This window comes from Gadus macrocephalus, chromosome 9, assembly GCF_031168955.1.
Source record: "Gadus macrocephalus chromosome 9, ASM3116895v1".
Taxonomy (NCBI): domain Eukaryota; kingdom Metazoa; phylum Chordata; class Actinopteri; order Gadiformes; family Gadidae; genus Gadus; species Gadus macrocephalus.
In genome coordinates this window covers 7413506-7434506 of record NC_082390.1, presented here as the reverse complement: position 1 = coordinate 7434506, position 21001 = coordinate 7413506, and the positions used below count along the sequence as shown (strand labels likewise).

The following is a 21001-nucleotide window of genomic DNA, read 5'->3' as shown; positions in this document are numbered from 1 at the left end:
GAACCTGAACTTGCGCATCCCCCTCTCCCCTTCCCAGCTCCCGGCGCAGGAGGTGGGACCTGGTGGGCCAGCGGCTGTGGTCCGGGGGCACGGAGTCGGAGATGTTCAACAAGCTGGAGAGCATCGCCCACTCGGCCCAGCCGGCCACGCCCGTCCTGGGCTGCAGGATCAGCCGAGCGCTGGAGCCCCGCGTGGTGGAGGACGAGGTGAGGGGGCCGGGCCGCTGAGTCTGAAGGGGGGGGGGGGGCCGGGCCTCAGAGTCTGAAGGGGGGGGGCCGGGCCTCTGAGTCTGAAGGGGGGGGGGGGGGCCGGGCCTCAGAGTCTGAAGTCTGAGTCCCGACATTGAGACGGCTGTAGATTCAGGTTCTGCAGCGACCAGGCACGAGATGAATTGAATATGGGGCAGTTGAGGGTACGATTCTTTGATTCATAAAGGATGACTTGTGGTAAATGGTAAATCACTTGTTACAAATGTCAACAAATCAGTGTTTTTTTTTAGATATTTGAAAAATTCTGTATTTCTTTTGTTGCGAGTATAAAACATGCACGCTAAAACATCCCCGATCGTTAATCCACAACCCTTAGCCTGTAGAGGGAGGGTTACTCGCCTCAAAGGGGGGAGATTATGCCACCAGGTGGGAGTCAGATAATCTTCCTTTTCCTGTGTTTTAGTGACTTCACAAGTAGGCATGTCCACCTAGATGTATGCTGGATAGACCAGCCTACCCAGTGGATTGTAGCAAATGTTGCTTATCTATCAGTCATACATCGAGGTGGACTCTCCCACTTGTTAGACGTCACTAAAACACAGGAAAAGGCAGATTATCAAATTTACACCTGTCGGCATGATGTCACCCCTTTAAGATAAGTGTCTTCCGTGTTTCTCAGCCCATAATAACCCTCCTGCGTCTGTGTCTGTTTGGGCGTGTGCGTATTGTGTGTAGTTCATGACAAGCAGGGTGAACTGGGTGGTGCAGAGCTCTGCGGTGGACTACCTCCACCTGATGCTGGTGGCCATGCGCTGGCTGTTCGAGGAGTACGACATCGACGGCCGCTTCTGCATCAGCATCCACGACGAGGTGCGCTACCTGGTCCGCAGCGAGGACCGCTACCGCGCCGCGCTCGCCCTGCAGATCACCAACCTGCTCACCAGGTAGGCTGCTGATACACACCAACCTGCTCACCAGGTAGGCTACTGATACACACCAACCTGCTCACCAGGTAGGCTACTGATACACACCAACCTGCTCACCCGGTAGGCTACTGAGGTACACACCCACCTGCTCACCAGGTAGGCTAGCCTGATACACACCAACCTACTAACAAGAGACACCAACCTGCTAACCAGGTAGGCTAGCATCACACCAACCTGCTAACTAGAGACACCAACCTGCTAACCAGGTAGGCTAGCATCACACCAACCTGCTAACTAGAGACATCAACCTGCTAACCAGGTAGGCTAGCATCACACCAACCTGCTAACTAGACACCAACCTGCTAACCAGGTAGGCTAGTGATACACACCAACCTGCTAACTAGAGACACCAACCTGCTCACCAGGTAGGCTAGCCGGATACACACCAACCTGCTAACCAGTTATGCCACTGTGATGTACACCAACCTGCTCGCCAGGTAGGCCAGCATCATGTAGCCTGATGTACATCAGCCTGCTGACTGGGTAGGCTAGCCTACCATCAAGGTGCTGCTAACCAGGTACGCTAACCGGCTAGGCTAGCCTGCTATCAAGGTGCTGCTAACCAGCTGGGCTATCTTACTATCAAGATGCTGCTAAGTGGGAACGCTAGCCTGCTAAGCAGTTAGCAGGCTAGCCTATCAAGGTTATGCTAACAAGGGACGCTAGCCTGCTATCAAGGTGCTAACCAGGTACACTAGCCTGCTAACCAGGTGCTGCTAACAGGGAATGCTTTCCTGCTATCCTGATGTGGTGATGATTCAATGGTGAAAAGATTCACTCTTTGTGTGGCGTGGTGGTCTGTAACGGTGGGCTGCGCCCCCTACAGGTGTATGTTTGCCCACGCCCTGGGCATGAATGACCTCCCCCAGTCGGTGGGCTTCTTCAGCGCGGTGGACGTCGACCGCTGCTTGAGGAAGGAGGTGAACATGGACTGTGAGACGCCCTCAAACCCCACCGGCCTGGAGCGAAAATACGGACTCCCACAGGGTAGGTGGGGGGGGGACAGACAGATCCACAACGGGCACCAGTCCTACTTGTTGTTGGCACTTAATGTACGCACATCGTATTTAGTTATAGTACTTAGTTATGTAGCATCTGATCGTTGAATATGAGAATGGGTTAACATCGATTGTTGGTGCTTTGGACTTTTTTCTATGAACATCCTTACTGCACACAGACAGCGATATATTGTTTCACTTTCTTATGACAAATGTACTCGCTTTGGATAAAAGCGTCTGCTTAATGCAGCCAATACTTCATAGAATACATAGGAACTTTATTATACAAAAGACAAAGGATTTACATAGAAACGGGACTTTACAGAATTGAAAAGGTGTAACATCTTCCTTGTGATATGTGAATGTAACTTAGTATTTATTCCACAGGTGAGGCGTTGGACATTTACCAGATCATGGAGCTCACTAAAGGCTCCTTGGCCAAAGGCAGACCAACAACCTGACCGCTGTCGGCAAGGAAACGGCGATGGGTGGTGACGGGTTCGAGCCAACCAGGGAGTGAGTCCACTTTTACAACGTGTGGAAACGTCCCGGAGCCGTGAGGCGCCGTCTCCCTCCCACACGGAGAAGAACGCGGAGAGGAGAGGCTTCGGAACCGGTGGAGAACAGACCAGGAGAGGAGACGAGAGACTCTAGAACCAGTGGAGGAGAGGAGGGAGCTGCTGCTCACTTCTTCTTCCTCTTCTTCTTCTGTGGTTGTGGGGGGGTGTCCTCTGCCGCCTGCGAGGCCTCCTGACTCTGTCAACAGGACGGGAGAGAGCGCTCAGAGGTTTAATCCCTTCCCCTACTGGCCCACCAGGCTAGTTGAACAGATGTTGGTATTGTTGTCGTGCTGAAGGGTTATACCTGCTGGCTCGCGTCCTGCTCCTGCAGCGCTGCGTCCAGGGTGGCAGCGTTGATGCGGAAGTCTCTGGAGGTGCTGAGCTTCATGTACTGCATCAGATTGACCTGGAGACAAACATCAAGTCACAAACCGCCGGCGGCTACGAAAAGGACACGAGTGGGAAACGGCATCGGTTCGGTTGTTATTATGTTATTTTTGTTAGATGATTATGTCTCATGCAGCTCAGAGGTACCTTGGACTTCTTGGAAAGCGTGATGAGGAATTTCTCGTATTGTTCGATGCTGAAGATTAAGTTGGGAATGGCCTTGGTCTCTCTGAGGAGCTTGGCCTGTTGAAGACATTATAACACGATGGCCGTAAGCAATCCTTCAGCACCTGCCTGATGTTGTTGTGCTGTACGCCTATTTAAGGATTAAAGTGTATTTTTGGACTAATGTGGTCGTGTTGTGTTTGTCAGTTTGGGTGACGATTTGTCTTTCTTACGGTGACCATGCTGGCTTCATCCCTCCTCTTTTTCTTCTTATCGTTCCCGGCCAGTTCTCCAGTCTAGAGGCAGAGAGGGTTGAGACAGACTTCAGTGGCCACGAGATTTCAGAGGCTCTGTATAGAACTGCCGGTACGCAATGCACAATAGTGTCAGTTCTATACAGAGCTACGACGTTTAGGATCCCAGAAATGTTTAACAATTGTAACAAAATAGTTTATGATGACTAATCTTTAATGTTCACATACCTGGACAAAGGTGATGAATGAGTAGCACTGAGGCGTGAGATGAGACCCAGATAGCCTCACCTGTAGCAAGGAAATGTTCACACGGTGAGAAACCCATTGAAAGAGCGACGGTGACTTGAAACCTATTCTCTAAGTTTTTGAAACCCACCAGCTTCTCGAACCTGGTTGGCAGCGCCCCCGGCTGGCTGGTGCACACCTGTATGTACTGAAACAAATGGAGGAGAAACCAGGCTGCTTAGACTGGAGGCCTGGCCAGTAGAGGGTGCTAGACCCTCTGCTCTTAGCGTGACTGGTGAACGCGTCACTAAACTACCATTTCTCAACCTTTGTTTTGCCTCTCAGGGCTATGCCCTCGTAGTCTATTAGAATAATACTTATTCGCGGGGTTCTTAGCTGACTACGGTTCGTGTTGGTCAAGGGGTTGATTTTTGTTCTTAATAGCAAACGCTTTCATTGGTATAGTTTCCCCAGGTTTCATAGTTGCTCGCCTACTTGCTGGGCCAGGGAGGCGGAGTTCTGCATACATTCAAGGGTGGTGTAGAGGATGACCAATATATTGGACCAGGGTGGTGTAGGTGACTTACGTATTTGACCGGGTGGTGGAGGTGACTTACGTATTTGACCAGGGGGGTGTAGGTGACTCACGTATTTGACCAGGGTGGTGTAGGTGGTGTAGGTGACTCACGTATTCGACCAGGGTGGTGGTGGGGGTGGTGTAGGTGACTCACGTATTTGACCAGGGTGGTGAGGGTGGTGTAGGTGCGGCTGAGCGCCCGCAGCAGTGTGTCGGTGCCCCCCCCGGGCAGCAGGGCGGTCTGCACCAGCTCGTTGAGCGCCGTCAGCAGAGTGCCCAGCTGCACGGTCATGGCCTTCTCCACCGGGTCCTGAGGAGGGGCCGTCAGGGGGCCCTCACCTGGACACGTGCACACACACGTCATGCATTAACACACACGCAGGCATTAACACACACGCAGGCATTAACACACACGCACGCATTAACACACGCGCACGCATTAACACACGCGCACGCATTAACACACGCGCACGCATTAACACACGCGCACGCATTAACACACGCGCACGCATTAACACACACGTCACGCATTAACACACACGTCACGCATTAACACACACGCACGCATTAACACACACGTCACGCATTAACACACACGCAGGCATTAACACACACGCAGGCATTAACACACACACACACGCATTAACACACACACACGCATTAACACACACGCAGGCATTAACACCCACGTCCCGCATTAACACACGCGCACACAACAACACATGCATTAACACACAGGCACACACGTCATGCTTTAACATACATAAACAGTCAAATACAAACATGCGTTAACACAAGTCACACGAATTAACACAGAAACACACATGCATGCATTCATTCATTAAACAGACACAAAGGCATGCATTTACACAAACAAGCGCACATGTCATGCATTAACACATAAGCGTCACATTTACACACATCACATTAACACACACAAGTGCACTAACACACACACGCCTGCTTGCTTTCATGTGAATTCTGTAGGCCCAACACATCGCTTGGTGTCTTAGTTGTGATTTGACAAAATAGCATAAATTATTTGCATTCCTTTTTTTTGATAATGGTGAAGGGATGTATGAAGACGGGTGCAACTAGATGTTTAGGGGGGTCCTGGAGGCAACGTGATGATCATGAAACAGTGATAAAGGGCTCCTGCTCACCAGCGCTGGGTCGGTCGGCCTTCTTCTTGGCGATCAGCCAGTCCACTTCGTCCAGGACCTTGTCCGCCTGAGCCAGGATCAGAAGCTACGGGACACCCAGCACGTCAACGGCTACAAACGCTGTTAAACAATTAGGAACAAAAGCTACGGTACACAAAGCACGTCGATGACTTCAGACACTATCAAACGGTTAGGAACCGAGCCAAACAAACGCAAACTCACCGCTGCAGTGGAGGCCGTCTTCGGGTTCACGATAGAGAAGTGGGACTGTGTCTCCACCTCCACATCCTGTCAGGATAAACAGACTCTTAAACATGAAGGTTGGAGCCCTCTTATCTTAACCTGCTATCTTTGTTGTATACGGGGAATGGGTTAACCTAACAATTGCTAGTGCTTGGCCCTGCCTTGGTTCTATGAACATCCTTAATCTACCGAAAGTGATATATTGTTTCTCTTTCTTATAAGAAATTGTACTTAGTTGTTAGTCGCTCTGCATAAAACAAGTGCTAAATGTAAATGGTGCTAACCGTTCAACAGTCGACCTGGTGTCCTCAGATACTCGTTCTATTCTGCCTTCATCTGACCTTTAAGTACAATGTACCACAATGAAGGGTTTGTGATGAAACCTCTTGATAGGTAGTGAAAGAACACAACGTACCTGGTCGATGTCGCCCATCTGGCTGTGGATGTCTTGGCACAGCTCCAGCATCAGGCAGACTGGACTCTTATACAGCACATGCAGGCCAAAGAGCAAGGAGAGCAAGCCCTTGGTGAAGGCAATGTCCTCTGTTAGAGACAGGGCGACAGACGGCACAGAGTGAGGAGACCCTAATAATGGACCCCTGGCAGAAGATGTCAGAAAAACTAAATACTCAAGACTCACCGAAACTAGTCTCCTTGCAGATTTTCACAGTCCAAGTGATCATTGAAACAAACTGGATTGGATAAACATTAGGTATGTCATTAACAATGTGGTGTTGCGCTGCATTGTTGAGATAGATGTATTAAAGCTTGGGTAGGCAAAGTATTTTAGGAGCATTATATTTTAGGTCATATTGGTTTGAGGTAGGGGTGTGAATTTTTTGGGCCGGATACACTCAAAATGTTGCTTATTCTGGCTTGTTTCTCCAGATTACCCACACTAGCTTTAAAATAATAAGAATTCATTCAACTCAAGGAGGCAATAAACAACATTTTTAATCATTCAAATGAAACACCAGAGCTGTTCTTTGGCAGTACTCTCTATGCATATGAATCTGGGTCTTGAGCGTACCTGCTGGGAGGAGGGCTCTAGCTGGCGGGAGAGCACACTCAAGATGCTGATCAAAAGCTGAGCCTCCTTGCTGTTGAACTCCTCTTCTAAACCACTCAGCTGGTTGAACAGCGACCTCTGTGGACAGGGAAGAGAACGCACCCAATCAAGCACCCTTCTACGGGGGAGCGGTATGCATCTACAACTAAAGACATCAGGGAGTGTTCGACTGTGTGAGCAGACCTGGAACTGCCGGATGTAGAAGAAGGAGATCTCTGTGATGTCGTCTGCGTTGGGCTCTGGGTCGTCTGAGGTCGTATCTGCTCCAACAGAAACCAACCTTTACTACACGCGGAGTATTGACGCGGAGTATGTCTTGGATTGTGATGGTATTTGTGGACATATATCCTTGCCCAATGCAGCTTGTTGGTGGTTGTTGTGTGTGTGGCACTATTGTGAAAGATGCAACTAACACAAAACCAGTTGATGGCCACACATGGCGTCAGATTCTGATGGCATGAACTGTTTTTGTGTGTTTTTGCACGGTTGTGCTTGTGCAAGTCTACTGTATGCATGTATGCGTGTCTATATTATGCAACACAAACACAAAACCAGTTCATGGCGTCAGAATCAGAAACATTAACTGCTTTTATGTGTGCTCGCAGGATTGTGCGTGCGAAAGTCTGCGTTTTATGTATGTGCGTGTGTATTAGGGCCGGATGTTAAACTAATTTTGATCGCGATTTCAATTTTAGCATCAAACGATCACAAAACTAATATAATCGAATTTTCATTTCTTTTTCAACGGCTGGATACATATCTGTAAATTATTTTGGATTTGAACATTTTCTTTTTGACCATTTTGTGTATTTATTTTAAGGCAACATTTCAAAGTTCTGAGTTACAAAGTGTTTTCGGGGAGAGACATGCAGAATGAATGCATCATGTTTTCAAACTCAAATCCTGACTTCAATATTGACCAAAATAATCGTGATTCCGATTTTTTCCATAATCAAGCAGCCCTAGTGTGTGTGCGTGTGTGTGTCCCACCCGTGGTCATGGTGGAGAGCAGCTGGGCCGTCCTGTCGGGGTAGCGCTGGGTGCAGGTGGTGAAGATCCGAAGCAGACCCTCCAGACACATCTGGGACAGGCTGCAGCGCTTTTCCTTCTTCCCCCCCGCCTCCACCACCCCCGGGATGTTGGTGTAGCGCCACATCAGCACCCTACACACAGACAGACAGACAGACAGACGGACGTTCAAAGCCGGGCCTTATATCCATTTTCTGGTGACAGGCTGTGGACCCAGACGGAGGCCGCTATGGGCGTGGCGGCGGGTGTGGTTGTCGTGGTTACCCAGTGAGGTCACACAGGAAGCCGAAGGCCTTGTCGGGGGCGTGTCCGTCGGGGCCGTCCGTGTGCCCGCTGTCCTCCAGCTGCTGGATCTTCTGCAGCGCCACGGCCAGCGCGTACCGCAGGAAGTCCGGGCTGGAGCGCAGCACGCTCAGCCCCTCCTCGCGGCTCAGGGTGCTGTCCCTGGGGACACGGAGCAGCACGACGCGGGCTAGGGTCAGTACGGGAGGGACACGGAGCAGCACGACGCGGGCTAGGGTCAGTACGGGAGGGACACGGAGCAGCTAGGGTCAGTGCCGGAGCCCACAGCGCTCCTCTGGGTTTAAACGGTTCTACGTCCCTTTACAAGGTTCAGAGAGAGGGGTGTTCACAAATCCTCCAATCTGGATAGCCACCAAATAATGTCCACTTAATTAACATTAAAGAACAAAGTATGTGTTACCAGAGGTTCAAGAAAAGAAACATTATAAAATAACTAAACTAAACATAAATAATACTTGAACATCTTGAGTTAGGAGTATTTATACTGCACTGTGTCTGGTAAGTGTATGTTCTAACTGAAGAATTGTGAGTATTAATACTGTACTATGTGTTGATACTCCAGGCATGTGGTGTACCTGAACAGCGTGGTGAGCTGGGAGTATTAATACTGTACTATGTATTTATACTCCAGGTGTGTGTTGTACCTAACAGTGTGGTGAGCTGGGAGTATTAAAACTGTATTATGTATTAATACTCCAGATGTGTGGTGTACCTGAACAGCGTGGTGAGCTGGGAGTATTAATACTCCAGGTGTGTGGTGTACCTGAACAGCATGGTGAGCTGGGAGTATTAATACTCCAGGTGTGTGCTGTACCTGAACAGCGTGGTGAGCTGGGAGTATTAATACTCCAGGTGTGTGGTGCACCTGAACAGCGTGGTGAGCTGGGAGTATTAATACTGTACTATGTATTTATACTCCAGGTGTGTGTTGTACCTGAACAGCGTGGTGAGCTGGGAGTATTAATACTCCAGGTGTGTGCTGTACCTGAACAGCGTGGTGAGCTGGGAGTATTATTACTCTAGGTGTGTGCTGTACCTGAACAGCGTGGTGAGCTGGGAGTATTAATACTCCAGGTGTGTGGTGCACCTGAACAGCGTGGTGAGCAGCGTGCTGACGAAGCCCATGGACAGCAGGCTGCGGGGGGGCTTGGCCGAGGTGCGGCCCTTTCCTGACTTCTCCTTCAGGATCTCTGCTAGCTTCTGGTAGCGCTGGAACAGCTCCAGCAGCTCCTCCAGACCACTTTTACTATGAGGGGGGGGGGGGGGGGGGTTACAACGCCAGATTAAACCCAGGCACTGTGCAGGGGCAGGGGCAGGCGGAGACAGAACCCTGGACATGAGACGCCCAAGAACATGAGGAGAACCGAGACGTTCCAAGGCCGGGCAAGAGATTAATGGCCGATAAGACGGAATGATTCAGACACTAGCATCCACAAAGATATCATAAGACTCATAAAATAACTAGGTGGGTGAGGAGATAGAGCGGGTTGGCTGGTAAACTGAAGGTTGCTAGTTCGATCCACGGCTCCTCCTAGCGTTTGAGGTTTGAGTGTTTGAGGTTTACATTAGCAAGGCACCTTACCCTGACTGCTCCGATGAGCTGGCTGTCGCATTGCATGGTTGACACCGCAGTTGGTGTGTGAATGTGTGCATGAATGGGTGAATGTCTTTGAGTGGCCACTGGTTAGAAAGGCGCTATATAAATGCAGTCCATTTACATAAAATACATATTAGTTTGTGCTATTAAAGCTCTGTTAACTAGCACCGTTTATATCCACAAAATAGGAAATGTTTGAACAATGGTGACTTTATTTTTGCGATCTTCGTTTGGTTGGCTGAAACCTCGCCCTCTAGTGTACATTCGGTGTAAGGACACGTTGGGCAGGAGCCCCAGATCAGTATCAATGCTGCGGCCTTCCCCCTTCGAGTTGAGTCTGTCGCTACGGAGCCACAGCCGTACCTGTAGTTGGCCTTGATGAAATTGTACTCCAGCAGAACCTCGTACACGCCCATCACCAGCACGGCATAGATGCTGTTCTTCACCCCCACGCTCGATGCGGTGGAGAACTCTGCCGACTTGTCCTGATGGACACAGAGAGGTACTGCGCTCATTCATCAACACACTAATATAATGGTCCTTTAGCTTTCTTAATTGTATTTATTGGGGGACGGACACGCGCGCACACACACACACACACACACACACACACACACACACACACACACACACACACACACACACACACACACACACACACACACACACACACACACACACACACACACACACACACACACACACAACTCCATTATGACGCCTCAACACGCACCAGTTCGAAGTCCTCCAGCTCGCTCTTCACCAGGCGGCGCGTCACGCTGTCCAGGATGGCCATCAGCTCAGACTTGTACCCGCCCTCTTCGTCATCCTCCTCCTCCTCGTCACTGTCGTTGGGCCTGGCCAACGGCCGCTGGCTCTGCAGCCAGAGCAGGCTGTGCACAGTACAGCTCAGCAGGTGGCCCTGGGAGAGGGCGAGGGACGCGTCTCAGCGGCAGAAACTACTATGGACGTTTGAGGGGGGGGCTTTTATTTTGAAACATACCAGGGGTTCCTGCAGGAAGACTTGGTCCCCCTGAGCTGTGATGCAGGGCTCCAGTTTGACCGGAGGCATGAGGTCTTGCTCCGGCTCATAGTAGCGTCTCAACTAGGCGCACACACGTATAAACCAGAGACAGTGAGACCCAAGATGTGTCACAATTCCTTGTCTTCCCATATTGAGACCTTTACACCCATAGTATCTATAGTATATTTAGCCCAGTGGCTAGTGTGTGTGTGTGTGTGTGTGTGTGTGTGTGTGTGTGTGTGTGTGTGTGTGTGTGTGTGTGTGTGTGTGTGTGTGTGTGTGTGTGTGTGTGTGTGTGTGTGTGTGTGTGTGTGTGTGTGTGTGTGTGTGTGTGTACCACATACCTGTGACAGCAGGGTCTGCATGATTGAACTAGCGAGCTGAGAGTTCCGACGCAGTACATCATAGAAACCCTTCACAGAGAAAAGCAATCAAACAAAAAGGACAATGTCCTCCAAATGTCTGAGCATCAGCCACTTGGTTCCACTCTGGATGAAAGCATACGCCCGATGAGTGAACGTGAGGACGAACAGAGCGCTGGGGCGGGAAGGCGGGTCCTACCTCATACAGCATGAGACGCACGTCGGCCTGTTGCCCTAGGCAACGCCGCAGGCCGCTCAGGATCTCCAGGCAGAAGGCCTCGTTGGCGGCCGAGTTGTAGCGGGAGTGGACGTCGACCTGGATCTACAGGGAGGACATCTTTCAACACAACGCTCCCTCCTTTAGCTCACCCTACGACCTCGGTTTGCCCACCGTGGGGTCTGACTTCGCCTGGGAACCAGACGCTTCTTAGAGCTCTGGGTTAGTAACTCTGGGTTCCCCTCCCGTTCACAAAGATCTCCAGCAGACCTGGCCCGGGCCGGGCTAGGTTTAAAACCTGGCTGGGGTTAGCTGTACCTGGCTGGGTTGGGCTGTACCTGGCTGGGGTTGGCTCTACCTGGCTGGGGTTGGCTGTACCTGTCTGGGGTGGGCTCTACCTGGCTGTGGTGGGGTGGGCTCTACTTGGCTGGGGTAGGCTCTATCTGGCTGGGGTAGGCTCTATCTGGCTGGGGTGGGCTGTACCTGGCTGGGGTGGGGTGGGCTGTACCTGGCTGGGGTGGGGTGGGCTGTACCTGGCTGGGGTGGGGTGGGCTCTACCTGGCTGGGGTAGGCTTACCCTGGCTGGGGTAGGCTTACCCTGGCTGGAGTAGACTCTACCTGGCTGGAGTAGACTCTACCTGGCTGGAGTAGACTCTACCTGGCTGGAGTAGACCCTACCTGGCTAGAGTAGACTCTACCTGGCTGGGCTAGACCCTACCTGGCTGGAGTAGACCCTACCTGGCTGGAGGAGATGCCCTGGCTGGCCTGGCTGGCCTGGCTGGAGGCGAGGCTTCCCAGCACTTTGAAGTTCTTCAGCAGCAACAGGAAACCGGTCACTGCAGACTTCCTGCCGTCCAGCTGACTGAATGACACGGAGCACATATGGCAGATGAAGCGGTTATTTATGTGTTAAGAGGGGGTTCATCAGCTAGCAGTAGTTAAGTGTGCATGTTTTTACCTGGAGAACATGGCCTTGCGGAGGACCAGGATCAGAGAATCCTTCAGGGACATGCTGACCTTCAGCAACGGCTGAAAAAGTCAAAACCCCAGAACTCAACACTCCGCTCAAAAACCTTTCATCATTCAAGCTTAAAAGCCTACTGCTGATGATCTGGACCAATCACAACCTTCAGACTTCAAACGCAATCACGGTTGGTATATGTGGGCGGGAAGTATGATCAGCCTGCATATGTAAACATGGAGACTGATGTGTCCTCAGTCAATTCAGACAATTCAGTGGAAGATTAAGGAACTTAAGAAATTGTATCATTATAAGAGTTGGGTCAAAGGGTGATCGAGGAAAACCCCTGGAGATTTAGTAGGAAGCACGAGACAAATCCCCTCAGACGGACTGTTTGGAATCCGAGGAGCAGCTCCCTATGGTGTCTGATAGCATGCAAGGTGCATGTCCCTCAGTCCATCTGCGTCGCCCTCTGTAACGTACCTGGACAGCTTTGAGCAGACCCTGCACTGTGGCCAGCGGGAGGTAGGAGAGGTTGTCGAACGTCTCCGTCACTTTAGACGCCGACTCCAGGAGGATCATGGGAGCAGAAACCACGATGTCGGAGAACAGGTCTGCCCAAAGAAGACAACCGCAAGAAAGAATCACAACCCAGTTGAAACTTTCTGCCCAGTAACGCGTCTCAGTGGTTGAGATCTCACCCATGTAGTGGTGAATAGGGGAGGGAGGGAGGGATCTCACCCATGTAGTGGTGAACAGAGGAGGGAGGGAGGGAGGGATCTCACCCATGTAGTGGTGAACAGAGGAGGGAGGGAGGGAGGGATCTCACCCATGTAGTGGTGAACAGAGGAGGGAGGGAGGGAGGGATCTCACCCATGTAGTGGTGAACAGAGGAGGGAGGGAGGGAGGGATCTCACCCATGTAGTGGTGAACAGAGGAGGGAGGGAGGGAGGGATCTCACCCATGTAGTGGTGAATAGGGGAGAGGAGGGATGATCTCACCCATGTAGTGGTGAACGGGGGAGGGAGGGATGATCTCACCCATGTAGTGGTGAACGGGGGAGGGAAGGAGAGAGGGAACTCACCTATGTAGTGGTGCACAGGGGAGGCCGTCTTGGTGACTAATCGATTCAACACCTGCTCTAATATTTCCCCTCGGATGGGCTCATGCATCTGTAGGAGTTAAGCAGATGTTTCAGACAATGATTCATTTTTATGATTCATAAAGTATAAATTATTATAACAAACTAACCCTAAAACAAATTCACACTCACACACACGTCAATCTGACTTGGCCAATGCCCACATTAAAAAGTACAGACATATTTATCAATCATCACTTCTTATATTATAATAGATTTACCTGAAGATTACATGAAAAAGTACATGAGACATTGTTCAATCATTAACCCAATCAATAAATATAAATATTACTTTAACTCAGATAAGACATGAAATAAGTTCAGAAAACATTGATCCATCGTTAAACCTAACCCAATCAATAAATAAATACTAATATTAAAATAACTTAATGGACATGAAATAAGTGCAGAAGACATCCGTCATGTCCACCAAAGGTAACCATATCCATGAGCTCCACACCTTGAAGCCCTCCAGGAGGACCTGTCTCCCCAGCAGACAGGCCTGCTGGGTGGGGGTCCTGGCTGCCCCAGAGGGCCCCGACTCGGCAGGCTTCCCGAACGGCCCTGGTTTGGGCCCAAACGTGTCCATGAGGAAGAAGCCCAACTGGACCAGGCCTTGGGTCACATGGTCCCAGCCGAACACACTGATTGGGCAAAGGGGAGGAATAATGAGAGGGGAAGCACCGCTACGGTATTGAACGCACAAACAACCCGAATGTATTAAAAAAATATGGAAATAAAATGAAATGACTGTAGTACTGTATTAAAATATTTAATCGTGATTAATCACATTAATGTCATAGTTAACTCACGATTAATCGCAAATGTTTTTTCTATGCTAAATATCCCATTAATTTTTCTCATTTTAATGCTCTTATCAACATGGAGAAGTGCATCGGCTTGCCTTGTGCAAATGTATTTTTATTGATAACAACATTGTCATATACTTAAAAAAAAAGCGTATAGTGCAATTAAACGATGAACATACAAACATACTGCTTTGAACATAGCATTCAGGCTACTGCTTCTTTGTTTTGAGCCCAAAAAAAAAAAAAAATGGTAAATTCGTCTGTTGGTCATATCTTTTGCATAAACATACGCCCTTTATCAGGGGCGTAGCCACTTGGGGGTCAGGGGGGGGCATTCAGAGGATGGCCACCCCCCCCCAGCAATAATGTAATAATAATTTCTCTACAGCAAATTATAATATACAATGCATTTTCAGGGACTTGGGCCTAACACATTCAGCCAGTTGGAACAGAAGAACATATCAGCATAGGCCTTTTTAGTAAGCAGGATTTGATGCTGCATTCCTACACTTATAAAATGCAATTCAATGTGGAACTAATCCAAGTATTCACATTGCAATACTCAGATTGAGTGATGTAATAAGTTACATATTACATTTTTTGCGATTAATCACATTAATGTCATAGTTAACTCACGATTAATCGCAGGGTTAGGGTTATATATATACATACATATATTATATATATACATACATATAGTATATGTATATATATATATATATATATATATGTGTGTATATATATACACACATACATAGTGTTGGGGAGTAACGGAATACATTTTTAACAGAAACAGAATATTTTATGTGAATCTATTTTACCACTTTTAACAGATGAATAAATAAAGACACTGAAAAGGGAAAATTGGTAAGTTCGTCTGTTGGTCATATCTTTTGCATAAACATACGCCCCTTATCAGGGGCGTAGCCACTTTCGGGCATGGGGGGTCAGGGGGGGCATTCAGAGGATGGCCATCCCCCCCCCCGCAATAATGTAATAATAATTTCTCTACAGCAAATTAATGCATTTTCAGGGACTTGGGCCTAGCACAATTCAGCCAGTTGGAACAGAAGAACATACCAGCATAGGCCTTTTTAGTAAGCAGGATTTGATGCTGCATTCCTACACTTATAAAATGCAATTCAATGTGGAACTAATCCAAGTATTCACATTACAATACTCAGATTGAGTGATGTAATAAGTTACATGTTACATTTTTTGGCATGTATTCTGTAACTGAATACATTTTAATAGTATCCTTCCCAACACTGCATACATACATACATACATACATACATACATACATACATACATACATACAGAGAGAGAGAGAGAGAGAGAGAGAGAGAGAGAGAGAGAGAGAGAGAGAGAGAGAGAGAGAGAGAGAGAGAGAGAGAGAGAGAGAGAGAGAGAGAGAGAGAGAGAGAGAGAGAGAGAGAGAGAGGAGAGAGAGAGAGAGAGAGAGAGAGAGAGAGAGAGAGAGAGAGAGCTGCCTTTAAATAACACAACGTCTGAATCGGGTTGTTGGGTTCGTTTTCCAGACCTGTTGCTGACGGTGTCGCGGATCATCTGGGCCACGCTGCAGCACTCGGGGAACAGGTCCTTCAGCATCTTGGAGCCCTGCTTCAGGAATTCGTCCCTGAAGCTCTTGGTGATGGCCCCTTTAAGGAGTTCGAACACCTGCCCAAAGCAAGTGGCACACAATCAGGAACGTGCAAGTCGAGACAGAGCTGAGTGATGTAGATGTCTGATAGGGGGGGGGGGGGGGGGGGGGGGGGGGGAGTCCTCCTCTTACCTGGTCCTCGTATCGCTGGATGCGGGCCACTGAAAGCAACAGCGCCACGCCGAAAGGACAAAGGTCTCCGTAGGATAACTGCAGAGGAAGTTATTAAGAGTGTCAGAATGATGAGTCCGTTCACAGGGACGATGTACTGTTCACTGCTGAACAGGGGAGGGAGGGAGGGAGATACCACCTATGTAGTGGTGAACGGGGGAGTGAGATAGTGGAAGGAGTTCAAATAAAGGACTTGAAAAGGTCGTGACCTTTAGGCTTTTGAGGAACTCCCTCCCGAGGTCGTGGTCCAGGCGGATGGCGAAGACGATGTGGAGGATGGCGGTGCCCTCCACATGCCTCAGCTGGTCCTTGGGGATGGCCTGCACCTCCAGCTCCATGCTCCTACACAAAGTTCTGCGTTAGAGCCAGCAAACGCACACACACATACACACACACACACACATCCCTAACCGACACACACCAGCTCCACCGGGGTCCAGAGCTCCAAGGCTGGACCGGTGTTCTAAACACCTGAAGATCTCAGATGACTTTATGGATCAGGGGGAAAATGTTATTTCTATAATAAGATAAAAAGGTATCTGACACAAAGTACGGCACAGAACAATAAGGCCAATGTGCACGACAAAAGTTTGTTTGTAAATAAAGCAAATATGCATATAGAAAAGCACATAAGGCTTGCATGCTGTTTATACATAAATATGTGTGACGCTGTGATGTTTTTATCACTTACTCTCCACGATCTTGTTCATCTTTCTGCTGAAGGTCTTGCTCATTAAAGTAACCGATGATTCCATCCAGGACCTGCTTCTTACAGCCCTGTGAGACGGGTAGGATGCATCAACAATCATTTAATGGTCTCCATGTAACCAATTACAACTTATTTTCCCCAAATGATGGATAGCTGCATCAGTAAGAAATGGCTGGAGAGCAGAAGCATTTCCTGCTGTCTGCGGTAGCTTTAAGTTAACAAGGGCCAGTTCCTTATGGCAGAACATTGCGATGAGAACAAACTCTCTGATAGAGTGAGGAGAGTCCTCAGTCCTGCCACCGACGGGGTTCGAACCGTCCACCCCGAGATGAGAAAGACAATACGGCCAAGTGACTGTAGAGACTCGGGTCTTCCTCTTCCAATCCCGGGGTGGCCGGTTGGAGACCCTGCGGTGTGGCCTTGTAGCGTCAGAGAAGCCGCTACAAGGTGCTACATGTGCGTGCACACCTTGGCAGACAGCAGCAGCAGCTGGTAGATCAATGGTGGGACCTCCTGTAGCTCCAGCTTGCTGAACATCCTGAGAACCTTCTCCACCAGGAACTGCAGCTCCTCTGGAGACAAGGGGACGTCCCTGAAGAGGAGACACCAGATGGACCAGACAGGGGTTTAAGGAAAAAGGTTATGGGTTTGATTACAATATCCTCAATAATGCCTCACTGTAGGCACCATAGAGCAAGATGCCCTTACCCCTACCTGCTCCTTAATGACCTGTCTCTGTACTGTCTAACCCCTACCTGCTCCTTAATGACCTGTCTCTGTACGGTCTAATCCCTACCTGCTCCTTAATGACATGTCTCTGTACGGTCTAACCCCTACATGCTCCTTAATGACATGTCTCTGTACGGTCTAACCCCTCCATGCTCCTTAATTGCTTGTCTCTGTGCCGTCCAACCCCTACATGCTCTCTAATGACATGTCTCTGTACCGTCTAACCCCAACTGCACCCTGATGACCTGTCTCTGTACTGTCTAACCCCTACCTGCTCTGTAATGACCTCTCTGTAGTGTCTAGCCCCTACCTGTTCCCTATTGACATGTCTTTGTACTGTCCAACTCCTACCTGCTCCTTAACAACATGTCCTAAAATTCAGTTTAATTCACTGAATTGACTACATTGGATGAAAGCATCTGCTAAATTACTAAATATAATTTTAAGCAGTTATAACCGTGTTACATAGACAACAAACGAGGAATACGACGTGACGAAGGCAAACTTACCGAAACATGGTGGTCAAATGGATCACACACTTTGGCTCCCATCTGCATGAACACACACACACACACACACACACACACACACACACACACACACACACACACACACACACACACACACACACACACACACACACACACACACACACACCTTAGGATAGTATGCCATAGAGCTCAGCTGTGTATACCAAGGCCTGTATCTCTAATCTCATCTTTATTTCATCTCGACTTGTTTTTTTACATGGAAGTCGAGTCCACAGATTTCCTGACAAGAACCCTTAAACTCCAACTGAACTTAAGATACATGTGTGAGCAATGAGCCAAGTGTGCAGTAGGCAGTGGACGGAAGCTGTAGTGGAGGAGACAATCGTTTAGTAGCTGTTCACCTGCTGGAGCAGAGGCTGTTGATGAGTTGCTTCTTGTACTCCTCTCCACTCAGTTCTCCTGGAAGTAAGAGAAACCATGAGGAACTACGAAGACACTTTGTAGGACTAAATTCATACAAGCCCTACAAGAACAAACACATGTCTAAACACAACAGAAGTTTCATAGCAAATATCTGTATGGGCCTCATTCACCAAGCAGCTATCTTGATTAGGCCGAGCTAGGGCCGAACTGAGAGGGCTGTACCAATAGTTACCTTTGCCAAATGACAGTGATTCACAGGCGGCCAGGGCCGTCAGCACGCTAGGAAACAGCTCCAGAGACTTCCCACTGGCCATCTTGCCCGACTTGATGGCCTCCACAAAATGGGAGGCCACTTCTGCCAAACATGCTCCGGATAGATTCGGAGCCTGTCACAAAAAACAAGAAACGTAAAGTGTGAAAGTGTACAAGTCAAAGATGGATTGGAAATAGTTGGTAGGTAAGGTTCATGTTATTAACTATTAGGACATAGGGATATAAATGAAACATGTTGAAAACAAGCTACTGATAGACATTCAACTTTACATTTTGGACATTTATTAGACGCTTTCTTCCAAAGTGACTGATAATAGACAAACAGAGCCCTGTGATATCTAATAGTTGCAGGGGTCTGTGTCAATGCATCGACATGATAAAAAGGTCCAAAGGTCCGTTTTATTAATTGACAGCATTGATCCGTCAGGTCAGATCAACCTATTGGGTCACGAAGAAGACTTTCACCTCCAACATGAGCAGACCAATGATGTCGGCTGCCACCTCTGACTGCAGATCCCCGGACTCACACAGCGGGATAAAGTGCTGATACAGGAGCAGTCTCCTGCCCGAGCCTTTGGGGTCATTGTGGGGCGACCCTGTTTAAATGTTAAATAAAGGACGTTTTATTAGGTTTTGAAAAAGGGCATTTAATAACAACTAAAAATTAAAACAAGAAGATGATGAAGAAGGATCCCTACAATAACAATAGGTATCCACATATACTCTGTGAATACCTAAAAATATGACATCTCTAAGGTTATACTTTATTTGGGATTCGAGCCATTCACCTTTGAAGATCCCTTTGATCGTGGCTCCTATATTCTTCCCCTTCAGTGCGGCGTTGGTGAGAACTTTGATCAGCTGGCAGAGGAACGAGGCAAAGGGTGAAAGGTCATGCAGCAGAATGTGTCAGGGCAGGGGACACCTACCTTGTAGATCATTCAATTCAATTGTATTTGTAGCCCTGAATCACCGGTAGTCTCAAAGGGCTTAACAGGCCATGTATTTATGACAACCCCCTGACCCTAGCCCCACAGAGGGCAAGATAAAATTCCGTTAATTAGCAAGGAAGAAATCTTGAGGAGGAACGCAGAGTTGGGGATCCCTCCCTTCAGGGATGTTCAGACTTCAGAGTGCAATGGCTTCCATAATTGACACACACACACACACACACACACACACACACACACACACACACACACACACACACACACACACACACACACACACACACACACACACACACACACACACACACACACACACACATAAATCGGTGATGGGGTGCTGGCATCCAGTCGAAGTCACCGCAACACGCAAGCATCATGTATGGTGACAACTTTAAAGGTTACCTGGTCGTTGGATAAGGATGACAGGTACTGCTGAAGCTCCCCCGGCCCGTCTCCTCCTTCCGACAGCGACAGGATCTTGTCCATCACAGCTATCATGGTGAATTTAGAACAACCTGGAAGGACAACCGAGTTTCGTGGAGGAAAATGTTCTGTTCCTGTACCGATTGTTATGGTATGCAGGGGTTTCCTATTCACAATCTCCCGCCAGACATGTTCCTGCTACGGTTGCCAGATCCGTATCGAAGCGGTCCGTATTTTCAGATCGTAAACAGTGTCTTATTTTCTGTCTTTTAAGTTGTAAGATAGAATGCTCTTTGGTTTAAACGATAGCTTACATTCGATAAAAGTGTTAACAAGCCCTGCGTATGTTTTACTTGTGGAAAAAAACATTATCTCAAATATAGTCATAAATATGTCGTATACGTTCTTTTGACAAACCTGGCAACAACGCGATTTCCGGATGACGTCAGCTGCCCAACAGAATGTTATTATATGTATGTTATTTTATTTTATTACGTTCTGACAGATTAAATGTATAAAACTTGTATATTCATCATTTATATTTATCAATTATACATATTTATTAATATTTCCAAGTGATTTGTTCTTCGTGGGAGATGATGATGCGTCACCTAGGATTTGTACCGCCACCTATTGGACTGATGGAGTATTATGTTATGAAGGGATGAACAGTTCATCCTATCAATGATTACGAACAGGTGCTTGGCTAGGGATTAGGGAGATAGTTTATATCGATATATAGATCAGCCATACCCGTCGTCGGGTCACCGAGACCTGGCTGCGATAACGCGGGTGTCCTTTGAACTGCGACGCAGCGGCACGCGATTAGACGTCGGGAGACTCGAGTTTACGCCCATCGTCACAGAACAGGACCCAAGGACAGACCCTCT

At 48.4% G+C, this 21001-nt stretch overlaps 2 protein-coding genes across 6 annotated transcripts in view; one reads left to right on the top strand and one right to left on the bottom strand.

Annotated features, from left to right (window-relative positions):
- polg (polymerase (DNA directed), gamma) overlaps positions 1–3489 on the top strand; it is a 14247-nt gene extending 10758 nt beyond the window's left edge. For 2 of the 3 annotated variants that reach the window (XM_060060547.1, XM_060060546.1), the window contains exons 20-23: positions 38–206; positions 945–1153; positions 2022–2182; positions 2581–3489. In XM_060060547.1, coding sequence (XP_059916530.1) covers positions 38–206; positions 945–1153; positions 2022–2182; positions 2581–2654 — 613 coding nt within the window. In that variant the 3' untranslated portion in view covers positions 2655–3489. Of the gene's footprint in view, positions 1–37; positions 207–944; positions 1154–1560; positions 1633–2021; positions 2183–2580 lie in introns of those variants that run through there. The other variant, XR_009527215.1, reaches the window with a different exon arrangement.
- Positions 2455–21001, bottom strand: fanci (FA complementation group I). 3 transcript variants are annotated; one of them, XM_060060545.1, is made up of 38 exons: positions 20865–21001; positions 20091–20203; positions 19527–19599; positions 19204–19334; positions 18698–18851; positions 18444–18501; positions 18061–18102; positions 17291–17414; positions 16805–16890; positions 16323–16455; positions 16075–16152; positions 15823–15959; positions 13931–14114; positions 13414–13501; positions 12813–12943; positions 12327–12397; positions 12107–12230; positions 11351–11473; positions 11134–11202; positions 10769–10870; positions 10499–10687; positions 10129–10250; positions 9256–9414; positions 8130–8309; positions 7827–7999; positions 7020–7096; positions 6798–6914; positions 6408–6459; positions 6183–6310; positions 5747–5812; positions 5525–5609; positions 4516–4700; positions 3936–3992; positions 3788–3847; positions 3539–3601; positions 3288–3383; positions 3058–3159; positions 2455–2949 (listed from the first exon to the last, which is right to left on the bottom strand). In XM_060060545.1, the coding sequence occupies exons 2-38, from the start codon at positions 20184–20186 to the stop codon at positions 2878–2880; spliced, it is 3987 nt and encodes a 1328-aa protein (XP_059916528.1). In that variant the 5' UTR covers positions 20187–20203; positions 20865–21001; the 3' UTR covers positions 2455–2877. The 3 variants fall into 3 exon arrangements, 2 of the variants coding, with proteins under 2 accessions (XP_059916528.1, XP_059916527.1); XM_060060544.1 differs by lacking the exon at positions 20865–21001 and adding an exon at positions 20529–20607; XR_009527214.1 differs by lacking the exons at positions 2455–2949; positions 3058–3159; positions 20865–21001 and having other exon boundaries at positions 3366–3383; positions 4433–4700; positions 20091–20522.